Source organism: Ranitomeya imitator, chromosome 7 (assembly GCF_032444005.1).
Source record: "Ranitomeya imitator isolate aRanImi1 chromosome 7, aRanImi1.pri, whole genome shotgun sequence".
NCBI classification, from domain to species: Eukaryota; Metazoa; Chordata; class Amphibia; order Anura; family Dendrobatidae; genus Ranitomeya; species Ranitomeya imitator.
Window position 1 is genome coordinate 192,680,487 of NC_091288.1, and position 15,199 is coordinate 192,695,685.

The following is a 15,199-nucleotide window of genomic DNA, read 5'->3' on the forward strand; positions in this document are numbered from 1 at the left end:
GCCAACCAAGTGAACAACACTCTCCAGGAGGTCGGTGTATCAATATCCAAATCTACCATAAAGAGAAGACTGCATGAAAGTAAATACAGAGGGTTCACTGCACGGTGCAAGCCCCTAATAAGCATCAAGAATAAAAAGGCTAAACTGGACTTTGCTAAAAACATCTAAAAAAGCCAGCACAGTTCTGGAAGAACATTCTTTGGACAGATGAAACCAAGATCAACTTCTACCAGAATGATGGAAAGAGAAAAGTATGGCAAAGGCGTGGTACAGCTCATGATCCAAAGCATACCACATCATCTGTAAAACTGCAGAGGCAGTGTGATGGCTTGGGCATGCATGGCTTCCAGTGGCACTGGGGCACTAGTGTTTATTGATGATGTGACACTGGACAGAAGCAGCCGAATGAATTCTGAGGTATTTGGAGCCATACTGTGTGCCCAGATCCAGCCAAATGCAGCCAAACTGATTGGTCGTCGTTTCATACTACAGATGGACAATGACCCAAAACATAAAGCCAAAGCAACCCAGGAGTTTATTAAAGCAAAGAAGTGGAATATTCTTGAATGGCCAAGTCAGTCACCTGATCTCAACCCAATTGAGCATGCATTTCACTTGTTAAAGACTAAACTTCAGACAGAAAGGTCCACAAACAAACCAACTGAAAACCACCACAGTGAAGGCCTGGCAGAGCATCAAAAAGGAGTAAACATAGCGTCTGGTGATTTCCATGAGTTCAAGACTTCAGGCAGTCATTGCCAACAAAGGGTTTTAAACCAAGTACTAAAAATGAACATTTGATTTAAAATTATTGAATCTGTCCAATTACTTTTGGTCCCTTTAAAAACAGGGTGGCACAAGTTAGGGAGCTGAAACTCCTTAAACCTTCATCCAATTTTAATGTGGATGCCCTCAAATGAAAGCTGAAAGTCTGAACTTCAACTGCATCTGAATTGTTTTGTTTAAAATTCATTGTGGTAATGTCTATGACCAAAATTAGAAAAATGTTGTCTCTGTCCAAATATATATGGACCTAACTGTATACGGGCTTAAGGAGGGACACATGAAAGGTGTCGGTGATACCAAGGCGTGGAGGAAGGGCTAGACGGTAGACCACAGGACTAACCTGTTCGAGGACCTTGAAGGGACCCAAGTAGCGAGGTGCAAACTTAGAGGACTCAACAAGCAGCCTGATGTTACGGGCGGAGAGCCACTCTAAGTCGCCAGGAGCAAAGGTCGGGGCAGGGCGCCAATGTGCATCAGCGGAGGACCTCATTCTCTCCTTGGAGGCCCGGATGGCATCCTGAGTGCGGTCCCAAATGTCCTGTGCCTCCACTGCCCAGTCTGCCACCCTGGAGTCAGCAGAGGACACGGGCATAGGCACAGGAACCAACGGATGCTAGCCGTAATTAAGGAGGAAAGGAGTCTGACCGGTGGAGTCGGCTACAGCGTTGTTAAGGGCAAACTCTGCCCACGGTAACAAGGATGCCCAGTCATCCTGCCTGGCAGAAACAAAATGTCGTAAATATGTGACCAGAGTCTGATTGGCCCTCTCAACCAACCCATTCGTCTCGGGATGATAAGCCGAGGAGAGATTCAACTCAATACTGAGCAGACGACAAAGCTCTCTCCAGAACCGAGAGGCAAACTTTCCTCGGATCACTCCTTGGCCTACATAAGAAAGTAAAGCAGAACATAGAAGATCAGAAGAGATTTATGCTTAAACGTTTCACGAATCAACGATTGGATTTCAATGCAAATAATATCACAGGATTCATCGATGCATATCTTCTGAAGCAGGAACAGGTGCGTTAATGGTGCATATGTTACCCTCATTTTCCATTGTAAGATCAAAAAGGGTGTGATATCAATTATTCTGGGAACATCTGAGGATTTTACAATCTACTTAGTCACGGTTGGTTTTAGGTGACGTGTGACCCTGTGGCCGAAAGTAAAAGTGAGATGGTAAATGCTGAACTATTTATACCAACAACACACAATCATATTCAGTCAGCATAGAAGGTCTTGTGCTGAGAGCAGAGCAGAGGCACCGATGTTTGGGCACTGCTAGGGTTCAATTTTTGGATTTTAAGATGCACCACAGGTTTAGGCAACATAAGTTCTACCAATCAAAACTGTCCTGGCAGTATAAAAAAGTGCGTGTGAGGTCAATGTCACAATTGTTAATGACCTGCAGGGCAGAATAGGGAGGCAATTGTTAGTGTTTCTCCTCAGTGTGTCTTATAAATCCAATCCAAGACCAATGTCTTCTCTTATTGGACTTGTTCACTTTTCCCATCTTTTTCACGTGGCTTAGACCGCTATGAAGACTTCTTCCAGCCACAATTTGTGTCTGCAGAGTTATGTTCACTGATATTTTGCATCCTTGATCTGTATTCGTGCCCTTAGGTCCAAAAGTCTCTTACCCTGAGTAACTATTATGCATCTTTGTAGAGGGAGTTGCCCAGGACCCCCTTCCTCATGCCAGCCCTGTAGTCAGTAATTGTACTCACATCACTGCCTTCGCATATAATACAACTAGGAAATCAGAGCTGACACTCTCCCATGAGTCCCCCTGTGCGTCTGACATCTCAGTGCAGCGGGCGCAATTATGTCATTGCAATGCGCCCTCTGTATTGATATATGCAGAGGATCTGATGACACCATGAAGAGACCTGAACAGTGTTGGGAACGGGCAAAAGTGAGTACTGTTGAGGAATTCACTGTGGGTGCATTATACTGTGTTTCGGGGGACTATTGTTTGCATCGCACTTTATTTTTCAAGGTTTTTTATCATTTGTTATCAGAAATTTAAATTAGGCCATTGAGCCATATGTTTTTTCCGAGATCACATCTCCGAAGACCTTCAGTTTATCCCGACAGACCTTTCAGACAAGCGAAGCATATTTGTAAAGTTTTTAGACATTTCTTGAAACAATTGGGGCACCATTTAACAATCTCCTTCTAAAACTAATCAATAACAGGATTGTGAATCTGCAACCATGGAAGCCTCAGTACCAACCCAGCAGGTAAATCATCCAACACAAAACAGGAGATGGATTCAGAGTGAAGTGCTGCCACTTGGAGAGTGAAATCCACCTTTACTCTCTTGACAATATTCCGGGCTAAAGTGTCCTGTCAAGGGTGAATATTTGAATGGGCCTTTCTAAACTGATTGTCCTTAACTCTAAATTGAAAACCAGTCTGGAATCAATAAAGCTAGCAGCAGACCCAAAGTCAATGAACACCAATATTGATAACACCTGGTTCTCAAAAGATAACACTGTATTTATCAATACTTTTCCAGAGTAAGATTTTGTCTATGTGTTTTTTTCACAACACGAAGACTGTCAACGCTAACCTCCAATGGATCCACCTTCGGCAAATGGACCTGCTGCAGGGAAGTATGACGGATAGCCTACTGTTCAACACATCTCTCACAGATTCTACAGTCCATTTGTATGGCCTGGGTCATGGCCTTTTCCAGAGAACAAGGGGCTTCATGAAGAACCAGAGTCCTTAAATGTTTCGGAAAAGCCCTTTGAGGAATTGGCTCCTGAGATCTGCATAATTCCACAGAACTTCAGTGGACCACTGCTGGAACTTAGTACAGTAGTCCTCAACTGTGTGACCTCTCTGTGCCGAGTTCATGATCTTAGTCATATATCAGACCTAAACTGTCAAAAAAGGCATCAACAGAGAACTGTTCTGGGGCTTGAGGGGACAATGAAAATGCCCTGTTCTGAGGACACCTTCTCAGTAGGGACATAGTTATTCCCACTCCTCCCCTGATGACCGGATGCACATGGTAAAAAATAACTGACAGCTTTCCCTAAATGCCCTGGTCTTTCTCTCCTGAAAATTAATCAAAGAGGGTTATTACAGGTTCGAGAGAGATCAACTGTGCATCAGAGGGTATTGATGTCACAGCCCATGCTGTCAGTGGACGGCTGTAAGTGGTCTTCAACAAATTAATTATCTGATCCTACAATTGGCATTGTGATGATTTTGGAAATTAAGAACACCAGGAGGATAGTAGATCAGAACAGAAGGTGTTAAAAAGATGGATGGCTAGAACAAGGTCAGACAATGAAAGATTTACAAACAGAACTCAAGGCACAGAGAGACAAACCACACTTAGCTGAATGTACTGTACGTTAGGAAGATGTCTGGCAGGAACAGCCCAGTAAAGTAGCCTGGCAATCACCTGGCACTTTGAACACCTGGAAGCAGCCTGCGCCTCCCAGTCTCAGATTGGACAGTCGAGCTGTCAATCAACACAATGACAGCTCAGCACGCCCCTGTACAAGATTGGACTGCTGAGCTGTCAATAACTGCATCCCAGACACACTGAGGGGTGCAACCGTAACATTTCCTTAAAACTTCCCATTCAGAAAGCTATAGTCATGAGAACATTACTGTGACAAACTTAGTATTTCAGGCAAAAAAAATGTTAAGAAAAAGGGGACGGTGAGTACCAAATAAGAAAAAGAATCAGATGATAATTACCTGGGAACAAGCTGATTATTGTAACATGGGGAATATTCATGTTATGTAATTTTAGGAAGCAACGAAAGCTCAGACATATTTTAATGAAGAAAATCTACTTATTTCTGTCCTGGATCTCTTCGCTGCTGGAACTGAAACCACATCTACAACAGTCCGGTGGGGAATATTATTGATGATGAAGTATCCGGAGATTCAAAGTAATTCTTGATATATTTTTAAAAGTTATATAAGACCGTAAATGAACAGCTACAATTAGGGATGAGCGAAACGGGTCGGCCATTTTCAGAAGTCGCCGACTTTTGGCAAAGTCGGGTTTCATGAAACCCGACCCGACCCCTGTGTGGGGTCGGCCATGAGATCGGCGATCTTCTGAATCTGGTATCGGAATTCCGATACCGAGTTCCGATATGTTTGCAATATCGGAAATCGGTATCGGAATCCATATTTAAGTGTAAAATAAAGAATTAAAATAAAAAATATTGCTATACTCACCCTCTGACGCGCCCTGGTACTAACTGGCAGCCTTGCTTCCTTAGAATCAGCGCGTGAAAGACCTTAGATGACGTCGCGGCTTGTGATTGGTCGCGCGACCGCCCATGTGACCGCTCACGCGACCAATCACAAGCCGCGACGTCACCGAAGGTCCTTCAAGCGCTGATTCTTAGGAAGGAAGGCTGCCGGAAAGAAGCAAGGCGCGTCCGAGGGTGAGTATAGCAATATTTTTTATTTTAATTCTTTATTTTACACTTAAATATGGATCCCAAGGCCTGAAGGAGAGTTTCCTCTCCTTCAGACCCTGGGAACCATTAGAAACTCAATGCACTGCATTGGGTTTCGTGTTTCGGCCGACCCCGACCCCGACTTTTCTATAGGATCGGCGACTTTTGAGAAAGTCGGGTTTCGTGAAACCCGACCCGATCCTATGAAAGTAAAAGTCGCTCAACCCTAGCTACAATCTCTATAGAGCATCAAGTCACCTTTTTCTGAAGGCTACCACTTTACCCAGATTTTCTGTTATTTATTCACTTTTGCATCATATTCTATTTACTGTATAATGGCCGTCTTTTTGATGACCGCCCCTGTAGAAGTCAATTTTTAATTGCAATTCTACTATAATTGTATGAACAAATTATCAATTATGTTGAAGTAATTCTAGTGTATATTTTTTCATTTATTGCATGTTTTATATTTTCTAATGTTCTAGCATGATGCTGACACTCAACCTAGACCGGGACATGTGATTTTTGACAGAATGTGATATTTAGATTGCACCTAAAATATATTTTTTCATAGCCAATAAAAATCAGCAGTCCAATAGAGAATGAATGGAGCCGCAGTGCCCATGCTTTATCTCAACTCTATTTAAAGATAACCTGTCATGTTCTCAAACACTACTAACATGCAGATGCAAGGTTAATCCGCAGGTTAATAACATTTCACTGCATTGAAAGCTCAGCTACTGTGAGGAAATTTAATTTATTCCTCTCTGCAGCCTCTGGCTTTCAGTCATAGTGGGGCAGCAAACGCGGCTTCAGTCAAAGGTCAGTACATAGTGAGCATCAGTGGTAACCACGCCCTAGCACTGACTGACCATACAAATCATAACAAAAGCCTATAATATATTAATTAAATACATTGGCATTGTTGTGCAAGTACAAAAGGTAATGAAATATGTTTTCCTTTGCTTTATAGAGAAGGTACAGGAGGAAATTAAAACACATATCAAACCTGGACAACTGCCGACAGTTGAAGATCGGAAGAAAATGCCCTATACTGATGCAGTAATACATGAAATACAAAGGTTTGGAAATATTCTCCCATTGAGCGGTGTGCACTCAACTTCAACTGATGTCTATTTGCGGGGTTACCTGATCCCAAAAGTGAGTTTATGTATAAAAAAGTCCTTATACTCAAGTACTGTAAGCATTTACCTATTAGTAAAAGGGACTGCTATGGGGTTCACAGCCATCCAAATTATCTCACAATTTTTAAATTTAAATAATAAAAAAAATTTGCTGATTTATTGTTCCCAGGATACAGAGGTTATTCCATTCCTGACATCAGTTCTCTTTGACAAAACTCAATGGAAAACTCCCTATGATTTCAATCCTAATCACTTCTTAGATGAAAATGGGAAATTTGTCCGACCTGATGCATTTATGCCATTCTCAGTAGGTAAGCAATGAGGAGCATTAAGATGAAAAATAAAATCATTTTACATGTTACCTACCTGACAAAACACTACCCAACAGAATGACTATATTTTAACAAGGAATAATATGTATGTTTTCTAAATCTCATATTTTATCTTCCAAAAAGTTTAAAAACGTGCTATGGGCTTATTAAGATGCTCAGTATATGAATGAGCACTTTATTTATTTTTTTGCAACATAGCCTAGAGCAATAATAATAATTGTATTTATTCAATGCCAACATATTATACAGCATTTTACAAAAAGGCTATGTGCCCACAATCTGGAACTATCAGCGCTTTGGAATCAGCGTATGCTCACTGCGTCCTAAGCGCTGCCTTTTATTGAACGCAGGTAAATCCTCATGCGGACTTAGCGCATTCAATATATTATATTGATTTAATTTTTCTTGTGGAGACATCTTGAAGACGTTCCCCATGTCAGTGTCCATGGATGATCCGCAGGTCTACATGCATGTATAGTATAAGCTTGGGCTGGCCTGGATGCAAAACATCCTGAAGCCATGAAGAAGAACCATTCAGTTAACAATTCTTTCCAGGGGGTCTGGGAAAGTTTTGTGACTTTCTTGAGGTCTCCTTTATTTTCTAGGACCCTCGCAGTCATTTAGAGGGATTTGAAAAGTATGCATTATTTCCAATTTATTTCATTACTACAAGTGTTAGACCAGAGTCACACTACCTTACAATATGGCTGACTGTCATGCGCTAATACATTGCATAGTACTCAGCCCAGTGTTACTCTATGGGGTAGCTCACATCTGCGATTATTTTCTCATGCCAAATCGGCATGCGAGAACAAGTCTATGAGTGCCAGTGACACAATTCACAGCACTCGTTAAATGCCGACGCCTGCAGCGGAGGAGATGGAGAAAATAATTCCTCTACCTCCTCCACACCTGTGCTTCGATCCTCTCTGTGCAAGGGGATCGAAGCACAGTAGCATGACACTCGGCTCCTGCTTGCAGCAGAGCAGGAGCAGAGGTTCCTTAGCATATCGCATCTGATGATCTCGCATCCGATGCCATACGCTAGTGTGACTCCGGCCTTAGAGTCAAAATCTACTTTTAACATCAAATTGTTAACTTACTAATCCCTTTTCTACAGGAAGAAGAGCTTGTGCTGGGGAGGCCTTGGCCAAGATGGAACTTTTCCTGTTTTTTACTGGACTTCTTCAAGCATTTACTTTCTATCCCCCTCCAGGAGTTTCCAGAGAAGACCTCAGTCTCAAGCCTGTCGTTGGATTCACATTAGTGCCCACACCATACATGACTTGTGCGAAGCCAAACTATTAGTTTGGAGTGAAAAACAGAGACAACACAAAGACTGATTTTTTTGTTTGATTATATTTTAATATATTTATTTTCTATTTTAAAAAAATCTCATTTTCAAATCTCTTTAGTTGAAAGCTGTGGAATAAATCTTGCAATTGCCTCCAATTATCTTAATTGAATTTTAAGCTAAAGGATTTTTTTTTAGTTTTTGAAAATGCTGATAGGATTTTTTTGATTGGTGCGAAACCATATACACATTACGCTAAAGTTGAACAAACATCTAATGTGTATAGGGACCCCCTGACTTTTCTCCAACTAATGAAGTCAGAAAGGACGCTCAGTCATTATCAAGTTAATTGCTGTAAGCCTTTCTCCAGTTTTGCCATTAAACATTTACAAACCAAGAGTGCACATATTTTGGAATGTCAGTAGAGATGGTTATTAGTCGATTGAGGCTGATCTTTTCCTAGGTTTATCGGCACTTATAGATCACTAATCAGGGTCTTTCGGCCATTCCCCATCCCGTTGACTGACAACAATGCAATTATTCAGAAGAGGGAAGTCCTAAAAACGATCATTACACCCAATGGCATAAGACATAAAACAGAGGAAAGTACTCTAGGGGTCTTCCAGCGATAGTGAATAATTGTAATTGCTGCTGTTATTATTGCACACACATGCAGGGAAATAATGCACTGGTATATACAGGGTGGGCCATTTATATGGATACACCTAAATAAAATGGAAATGTTTGGTGATATCAACTTCATGTGTGTGGCACATTAGTATATGGGAGGGGGAAAACTTTTCTCAAGGTGGGTGGTGACCATGGCAGCCATTTTGAAGTTGGCCATTTTGGATCCAATGTTATTTTTTTCAATGGGAAGTGGGTCATGTGACACATCAAACTTATTGAGAATTTCACAAGAAAAACAATGGTGTGCTTGGTTTTAACATAACTTTATTCTTTCATGAGTTATTTACAAGTTTATGACCACTTATAAAATGTGTTCAAAGTGCTGCCCATTGTGTTGGATTGTCAATGCAACCCTTTTGTCCCACTCTTGACACACTGATAGCAACACCACAGAAGAAATGCTAGCACAGGCTTCAAATATCGGTTGTTTCAGGTGCTGCATATCTCGTGATGCAGAGATACATATCTACACTGTGGGCCATTTATATGGATACACCTAAATAAAATGGTAATGGTTGGTGATATCAACTTCCTGTTTGTGGCACAATAGTATATGGGAGGAGGAGAACTTTTCAAGATGTGTGGTGACCACGGTGGCCATTTTGAAGTTGACCATTTTGGATCCAACTTTATTTTTTCCAATGGGAAAAGGGTCATATGACACATCAAACTTATTGAGAATTTCACAAGAAAAACAATGCTGTGCTTGGTTTTAATGTATCTTTATTCTTTTATGAGTTATTTACAAGTTTCTCTTTGTTTACAGCCATTGACATGTCACAGAGGATAACACGTGAGGAGTGGATAGAAGTTGTGTTGATGTCTGGTGAACGCAGTACAGGGGTCATTGCAGCAGATTTCAATGCAAGACACCCTACGCAAGTAAACTGTCACCATTCCCATGTTATTTAGGTGTATCCAAATAAATGGGCCACCCAAAAAAAGTTTGCCTCATCACTGAACATAATGTTTGTTAGGTGTCGAGTTTCCGCCTCTGCACAGGGGGAGTCTCAAACCATCTCCACTGCGATCTCCCATTCTTTCTCCAGCCCCAGTGGAGTCTGCTCAGCGGAGACAACGGTCCCAGCATCTAGCTCAGGCTGAATACTGGACAACTAATTACTACTGCCCATCCAGGTTCTGTCGTTGTAGCCAGTAATTTCCAGCTGCGAGCAGGTCTTTCTGAGACTAAGTCTTGCTTTTCACATGCTGAGCATGCCCATGGGACGACCTCCCATTGGAGGTCGGGGGTTACATGCTCAGGTCCTGTTGCGGCTCCTATTGTTCCATCTGGAAGGTCTTGTAGCACTGCCGCTATAAAAGGTTCGCATGGCCGCTTGGCCATGCACTAGTGTACACTTGTGAACGTGTGCGTGTTGATGAGACAAAGTCGCTCTTTAATTATCCCCTCCCTTGTGTTTGACTGCTTGTGAAAGGTGGATGATTGCTATCTAGCGCCCGACTTGTTATCAGCACTAGAACACACGAAACAGTGTCTGTTTGCTGTGACCGCCAATGTGGCGCCGTGCGCTATCACAGTGCTTTCCTAAGCCAAGTCTGAGTGGTTAGTGGCATCCGCCAGTGCGGCACTGCACGCACTCCCGTGCATATTAATTATTATTTCTGTTACTATGACACCCCAGTTGCGGTGTCGAGCACAAGAGGTCTAGTTGTACTCTATCCTGAGTCTTCGGGTAGAGTTCTGTGACTCCTTGCTTGCGCTCCTTGTGCGGTACCGCAGCCCTGTGACGTAACAGGGTTCACCTTCTTCATAATGGGTGAAGTTAACCCATGTGTGAATCCATATTATACCGCCATATATTCCGTCATTACTTAGCAGCAGGTTCCATCTCTTCACGGTGGACCCCGGGTTGCGAACGCACCTTACACTATCTTTCTAATTATTTGGTGCGTTCCGATAGCCCTAAGAATGTTCTGTTTAAACTGAGGGTACTTTTCCAATTTTTGTTTTGCCCATTCTGCAAATTCAGAGCGCCAATCTGGGTCATCCTCATGGAGATGCTGCAGCAGCTGGATTTTGTAAGACTGCTATTTGTAAGTAGCTAATATCCACCGAAGAGATGTTCGACTGATGCCAGATCGGCATGTTGAATATGCAGAATGGGCAAAATAAAATTGGAACCGGACCCTCAATGACAGAACATTATGTTCAGTGATGACTCTGATGAGGCAAACTTTTTTGAGTGGCCCATTTATATGGATACACCTAAATAACATTGGAATGGTGACAGTTTTCTTGCGTAGGGTGTCTTGCATTGAAATCTGCTGCAATGACTCGAGTAATGCGTTTACCATACATCAACACTCTTAGGGCTAGCGGAACGCACTGAGTAAATATAGATATTTTATTGTTATAGATGCGTTCGCAGCCCAGGGTCCACCGTGTAGGAGAACCTGCTGCTAGCAAACGGCGGCACTATATGGCAGTATGAACTAGCTCTGTTATTTCACAGAGTAGTTGTGAAAGCAAAGCACTGCGCCCTGTTAGACTTCACAGAGGCACAGGCTAACTACCCAACTGAGAGCAGTCAGTGGTCATGCATTCACACAAAACTCCTCGCCGGAGGTGCCAGCATTCTAGGGGCTAGTTGCAGCCGGGTCCCTAAACACAATCTTACATGACCACACTGGTGCACAGAACATAACTTAGAAAGATACTAGCGCATGACCGTGCGGCCATGCAAGCTTTAAAGGGACACTGTCACCTGAATTTGGAGGGAACAATCTTCAGCCATGGAGGCGGGGTTTTCGGGTGTTTGATTCACCCTTTCCTTACCCGCTGGCTGCATGCTGGCTGCAATATTGGATTGAAGTTAATTCTCTGTCCTCCATAGTACACGCCTGCGCAAGGCAAGATTGCCTTGTGCAGGTGTGTACTATGGAGGACAGAGAATGAACTTTAATCCAATATTGCAGCCAGTGGGTAAGGAAAGGGTGAATCAAACACCCGAAAACCCCGCCTCCATGGCTGAAGATTGTTCCCTCCAAATTCAGGTGACAGTGTCCCTTTAAATAGTTGCAGCACGTACAGGACCTTCCTAGAAGGACCAATGAGAGGCTGCCACAGAGCCTGAGCACCTACAAGACCTTCCTGAACATGTGACCCTCGATCTCCACTGAGAGATCTTACTCTGGGCATGCTCAGAACGAGAAATGCAGGACTTAGTCCTAGAAGCATCTGCTCACCGCTGCCCAGCACTGGCTTCAATGGCAGAAGCAGGAAAAGCATCAGTAACTCTTTGTACAGAGTCAGACTGAGCAAGACACTGGGACTGACGTCTCCGCTGAGCAGGCTCCACTGCAGCAGGAGAAGAATGGGAGACTGCAGCGGAGATGGCCCGAGATTCCCCCTGTGCAGAGGCGGGAACTCGACCCCTAACATTATCACCCCCTAGGGCCCCCCCTTGGGCCTCGCTACGCTCGAAGGCGGCAATGAGCTGCGGAGCCTGAATGTGCTCAGCAGGCTCTCAGGACCTATCCTCAGGACCGTAACCCTTCCAGTCCACCAAATAAAATTTTTTGCCACGTACCACCTTGCACCCCAAAATAGCATTCACCTCGTAATCGTCTGTAGATGAACTCGATGCCCCGGCAGATGACTCAGAAAACCGGGACATGTATACGGGCTTAAGGAGGGACACATGAAAGGTGTCGGTGATACCAAGGCGTGGAGGAAGGGCTAGACGGTAGACCACAGGACTAACCTGTTCGAGGACCTTGAAGGGACCCAAGTAGCGAGGTGCAAACTTAGAGGACTCAACAAGCAGCCTGATGTTACGGGCGGAGAGCCACTCTAAGTCGCCAGGAGCAAAGGTCGGGGCAGGGCGCCAATGTGCATCAGCGGAGGACCTCATTCTCTCCTTGGAGGCCCGGATGGCATCCTGAGTGCGGTCCCAAATGTCCTGTGCCTCCACTGCCCAGTCTGCCACCCTGGAGTCAGCAGAGGACACGGGCATAGGCACAGGAACCAACGGATGCTAGCCGTAATTAAGGAGGAAAGGAGTCTGACCGGTGGAGTCGGCTACAGCGTTGTTAAGGGCAAACTCTGCCCACGGTAACAAGGATGCCCAGTCATCCTGCCTGGCAGAAACAAAATGTCGTAAATATGTGACCAGAGTCTGATTGGCCCTCTCAACCAACCCATTCGTCTCGGGATGATAAGCCGAGGAGAGATTCAACTCAATACTGAGCAGACGACAAAGCTCTCTCCAGAACCGAGAGGCAAACTGGGTACCCCGGTCACTGACAATCTTGTCCGGCATACCGTGTAGGTGAAAGATATGCTTGATGAACAACTCTGCCAGATCCCATGCAGAAGGTAGCCGTGGAAGAGGCACCAAATGAACCATTTTGGAAAAATGGTCGTGATCACCCAGATAATGGTGCAGCTACGAGACTTGGGTAAGCCCACCACAAAGTCCATCCCGACCATCTCCCAGGACCTGTCCACCACCGGCAGAGGATAAAGCAATCCAGCTGGCCATTGCCGAGGAGACTTGTTGTTGGCGCAAGAGACACACGCCCGAACATAGTCTGCGACATCACGAGCCATATGCGGCCACCAGTATGTCCTTGCCAGTATCTCAGATGTCCTTTTGGAACCAAAATGTCCACCCACACTGGATGAGTGAGCCCAAGAGAGAACCTCCGGTCGCAAACTGGATGGTACAAAAGTCTTGCCCGGAGGCACAGACTCTAGCGAAACCGGGGCCATAGTTCTCAGGCTCTCGGTGGGGACAATAAGCCGAGGCTCCTCTTCCTCCTCCACAGATGATACAACTGAGCGAGAGAGAGCATCAGCACAAATGTTCTTCTCCCCAGAAAGAAAATGAAGGGTAAAATGAAAGCGGGAGAAAAACAAGGACCATCTGGCTTGGCGAGAATTTAACCGCTGGGCTGTCTGCAGGTAAACCAAATTCTTATGATCTGTGAAGACTTGGAAGGGAAAACGAGCTCCCTCCAGGAGATGTCTCCACTCCGAGAAAGCCAACTTCATGGCTAGCAACTCCCTGTCCCCGATGGAATAATTCCTCTCTGCTGGTGAGAAGGTCTTAGAGAAGAAGAAGAAGCAAGGATGCTTCCGACTTTGAGCATCCTTTTGGAAAAGGACTGCTCCAGCACCAACAGATGAGGCATCCACCTCCATTATAAATGGCTTATCTATATCGGGGCGATGTAGGATGGGAGCGCTAGCGAAGTATGACTTAATGGAGATAAAGGCCTTGGAGACATTCTCAGACCACAATTTGGGATTTGCTCCCTTCTTGGTGAGGGCAACCAAGGGAGCTACCAAAGTTGAGAAGTGAAAACAGAGATCCCAACTGCATAATGTGAGAAAACGAGGTCTGGCGAAAATACCGCCAGTCATCCCCGAACTCACTAAATCCACTCAAAACATATCATAATATAAGGAGAAAGATACAGAGCATTGATGAACATTTAATTTAGACAAACTTTATTCCATAACTAGTACAATGACATATAATTTAATATCAAGTATCATGAAGTAATAATACGAACAAAGATGAATGCTTGAGACATGCTGTAAAAATGCCCCCATACCCCCAATCCCCCCTAGTGTAACTACCAAAATGGAAGCACACAAAGAACCCCTGCCCTACCCCCCAGAAAAGGGAGGGGAGGATAGTAGATAACCAGTCACTAATTGCAGGTATGCAAAGGCACAAGTGTGCCTAACCTGAAAAACAAACACCCATGCATGCAGCAAAACTGTCCATACTAGGACTCCATAGTGGCACCAAAAATCATGGTGGCTGACATGGGGGCAAAAAACTTACCAAGTATAAAGGCAGGTAAGCAAAGGCACAAGTATGCCTAACCTGAGAAGCAAACACCCATGCATGCAACAAGACCGTCCATGCTAGGACTCCATGGTGGCACCAAAAATTATAGTGGCTGACATGGGGGCAAAAACTTACCAGATATAGAGACAGGGTGGGGAGACAGTCGGGAGGTGCTCCCCAGAAAGAAAATGAAAGGTAAAATGAAAGCGGGAGAAAAACAAGGACCGCTGGGCTGTCTGCAGGTAAACCAAATTCTTATGATCTGTGAAGACTTGGAAGGGAAAACGAGCTCCCTCCAAGAGATGTCTCCACTCCGAGAAAGCCAACTTCATGGCTAGCAACTCCCTGTCCCCGATGGAATAATTCCTCTCTGCTGGTGAGAAGGTCTTAGAGAAGAAGAAGAAGCAAGGATGCTTCCGACCTTGAGCATCCTTTTGGAAAAGGACTGCTCCAGCACCAACAGATGAGGCATCCACCTCCATTATAAATGGCTTATCTACATCGGGGCGATGTAGGATGGGAGCACTAGCAAAGTATGACTTAATGGAGATAAGGGCCTTGGAGACCTCCTCAGACCACAATTTGGGATTTGCTCCCTTCTTGGTGAGGGCAACCAAGGGTGCTACCAAAGTTGAGAAGTGTGGAATGAACTGGCGATAGTAGTTAATGAACCCCATAAAGCGCT

General features: G+C 44.3%; 1 protein-coding gene across 1 annotated transcript; it reads left to right on the forward strand.

Annotated features, from left to right (window-relative positions):
• Window positions 1-1,654: 1,654 nt before the first annotated feature.
• Window positions 1,655-8,396, forward strand: LOC138645173 (cytochrome P450 2K6-like). The gene is made up of 5 exons (XM_069734271.1): window positions 1,655-1,806; window positions 4,565-4,706; window positions 6,202-6,389; window positions 6,543-6,684; window positions 7,826-8,396. The coding sequence occupies exons 1-5, from the start codon at window positions 1,717-1,719 to the stop codon at window positions 8,011-8,013; spliced, it is 750 nt and encodes a 249-aa protein (XP_069590372.1). The 5' UTR covers window positions 1,655-1,716; the 3' UTR covers window positions 8,014-8,396.
• The last annotated feature ends 6,803 nt before the right edge of the window (window positions 8,397-15,199 follow it).

What these genes read in the sequence shown, in the direction of transcription:
- LOC138645173 (XM_069734271.1), top strand. Translation starts at nt 1,717, where the DNA reads ATGCTTAAACGTTTCACGAATCAACGATTGGATTTCAATGCAAATAAT. An exon ending in ATCTTCTGAAGCAGGAACAG is followed by an intron (nt 1,807 to 4,564) that starts GTGCGTTAATGG and finishes ATGTAATTTTAG; the next exon opens with GAAGCAACGAAAGCTCAGAC. An exon ending in ATTTATGCCATTCTCAGTAG is followed by an intron (nt 6,685 to 7,825) that starts GTAAGCAATGAG and finishes CCTTTTCTACAG; the next exon opens with GAAGAAGAGCTTGTGCTGGG.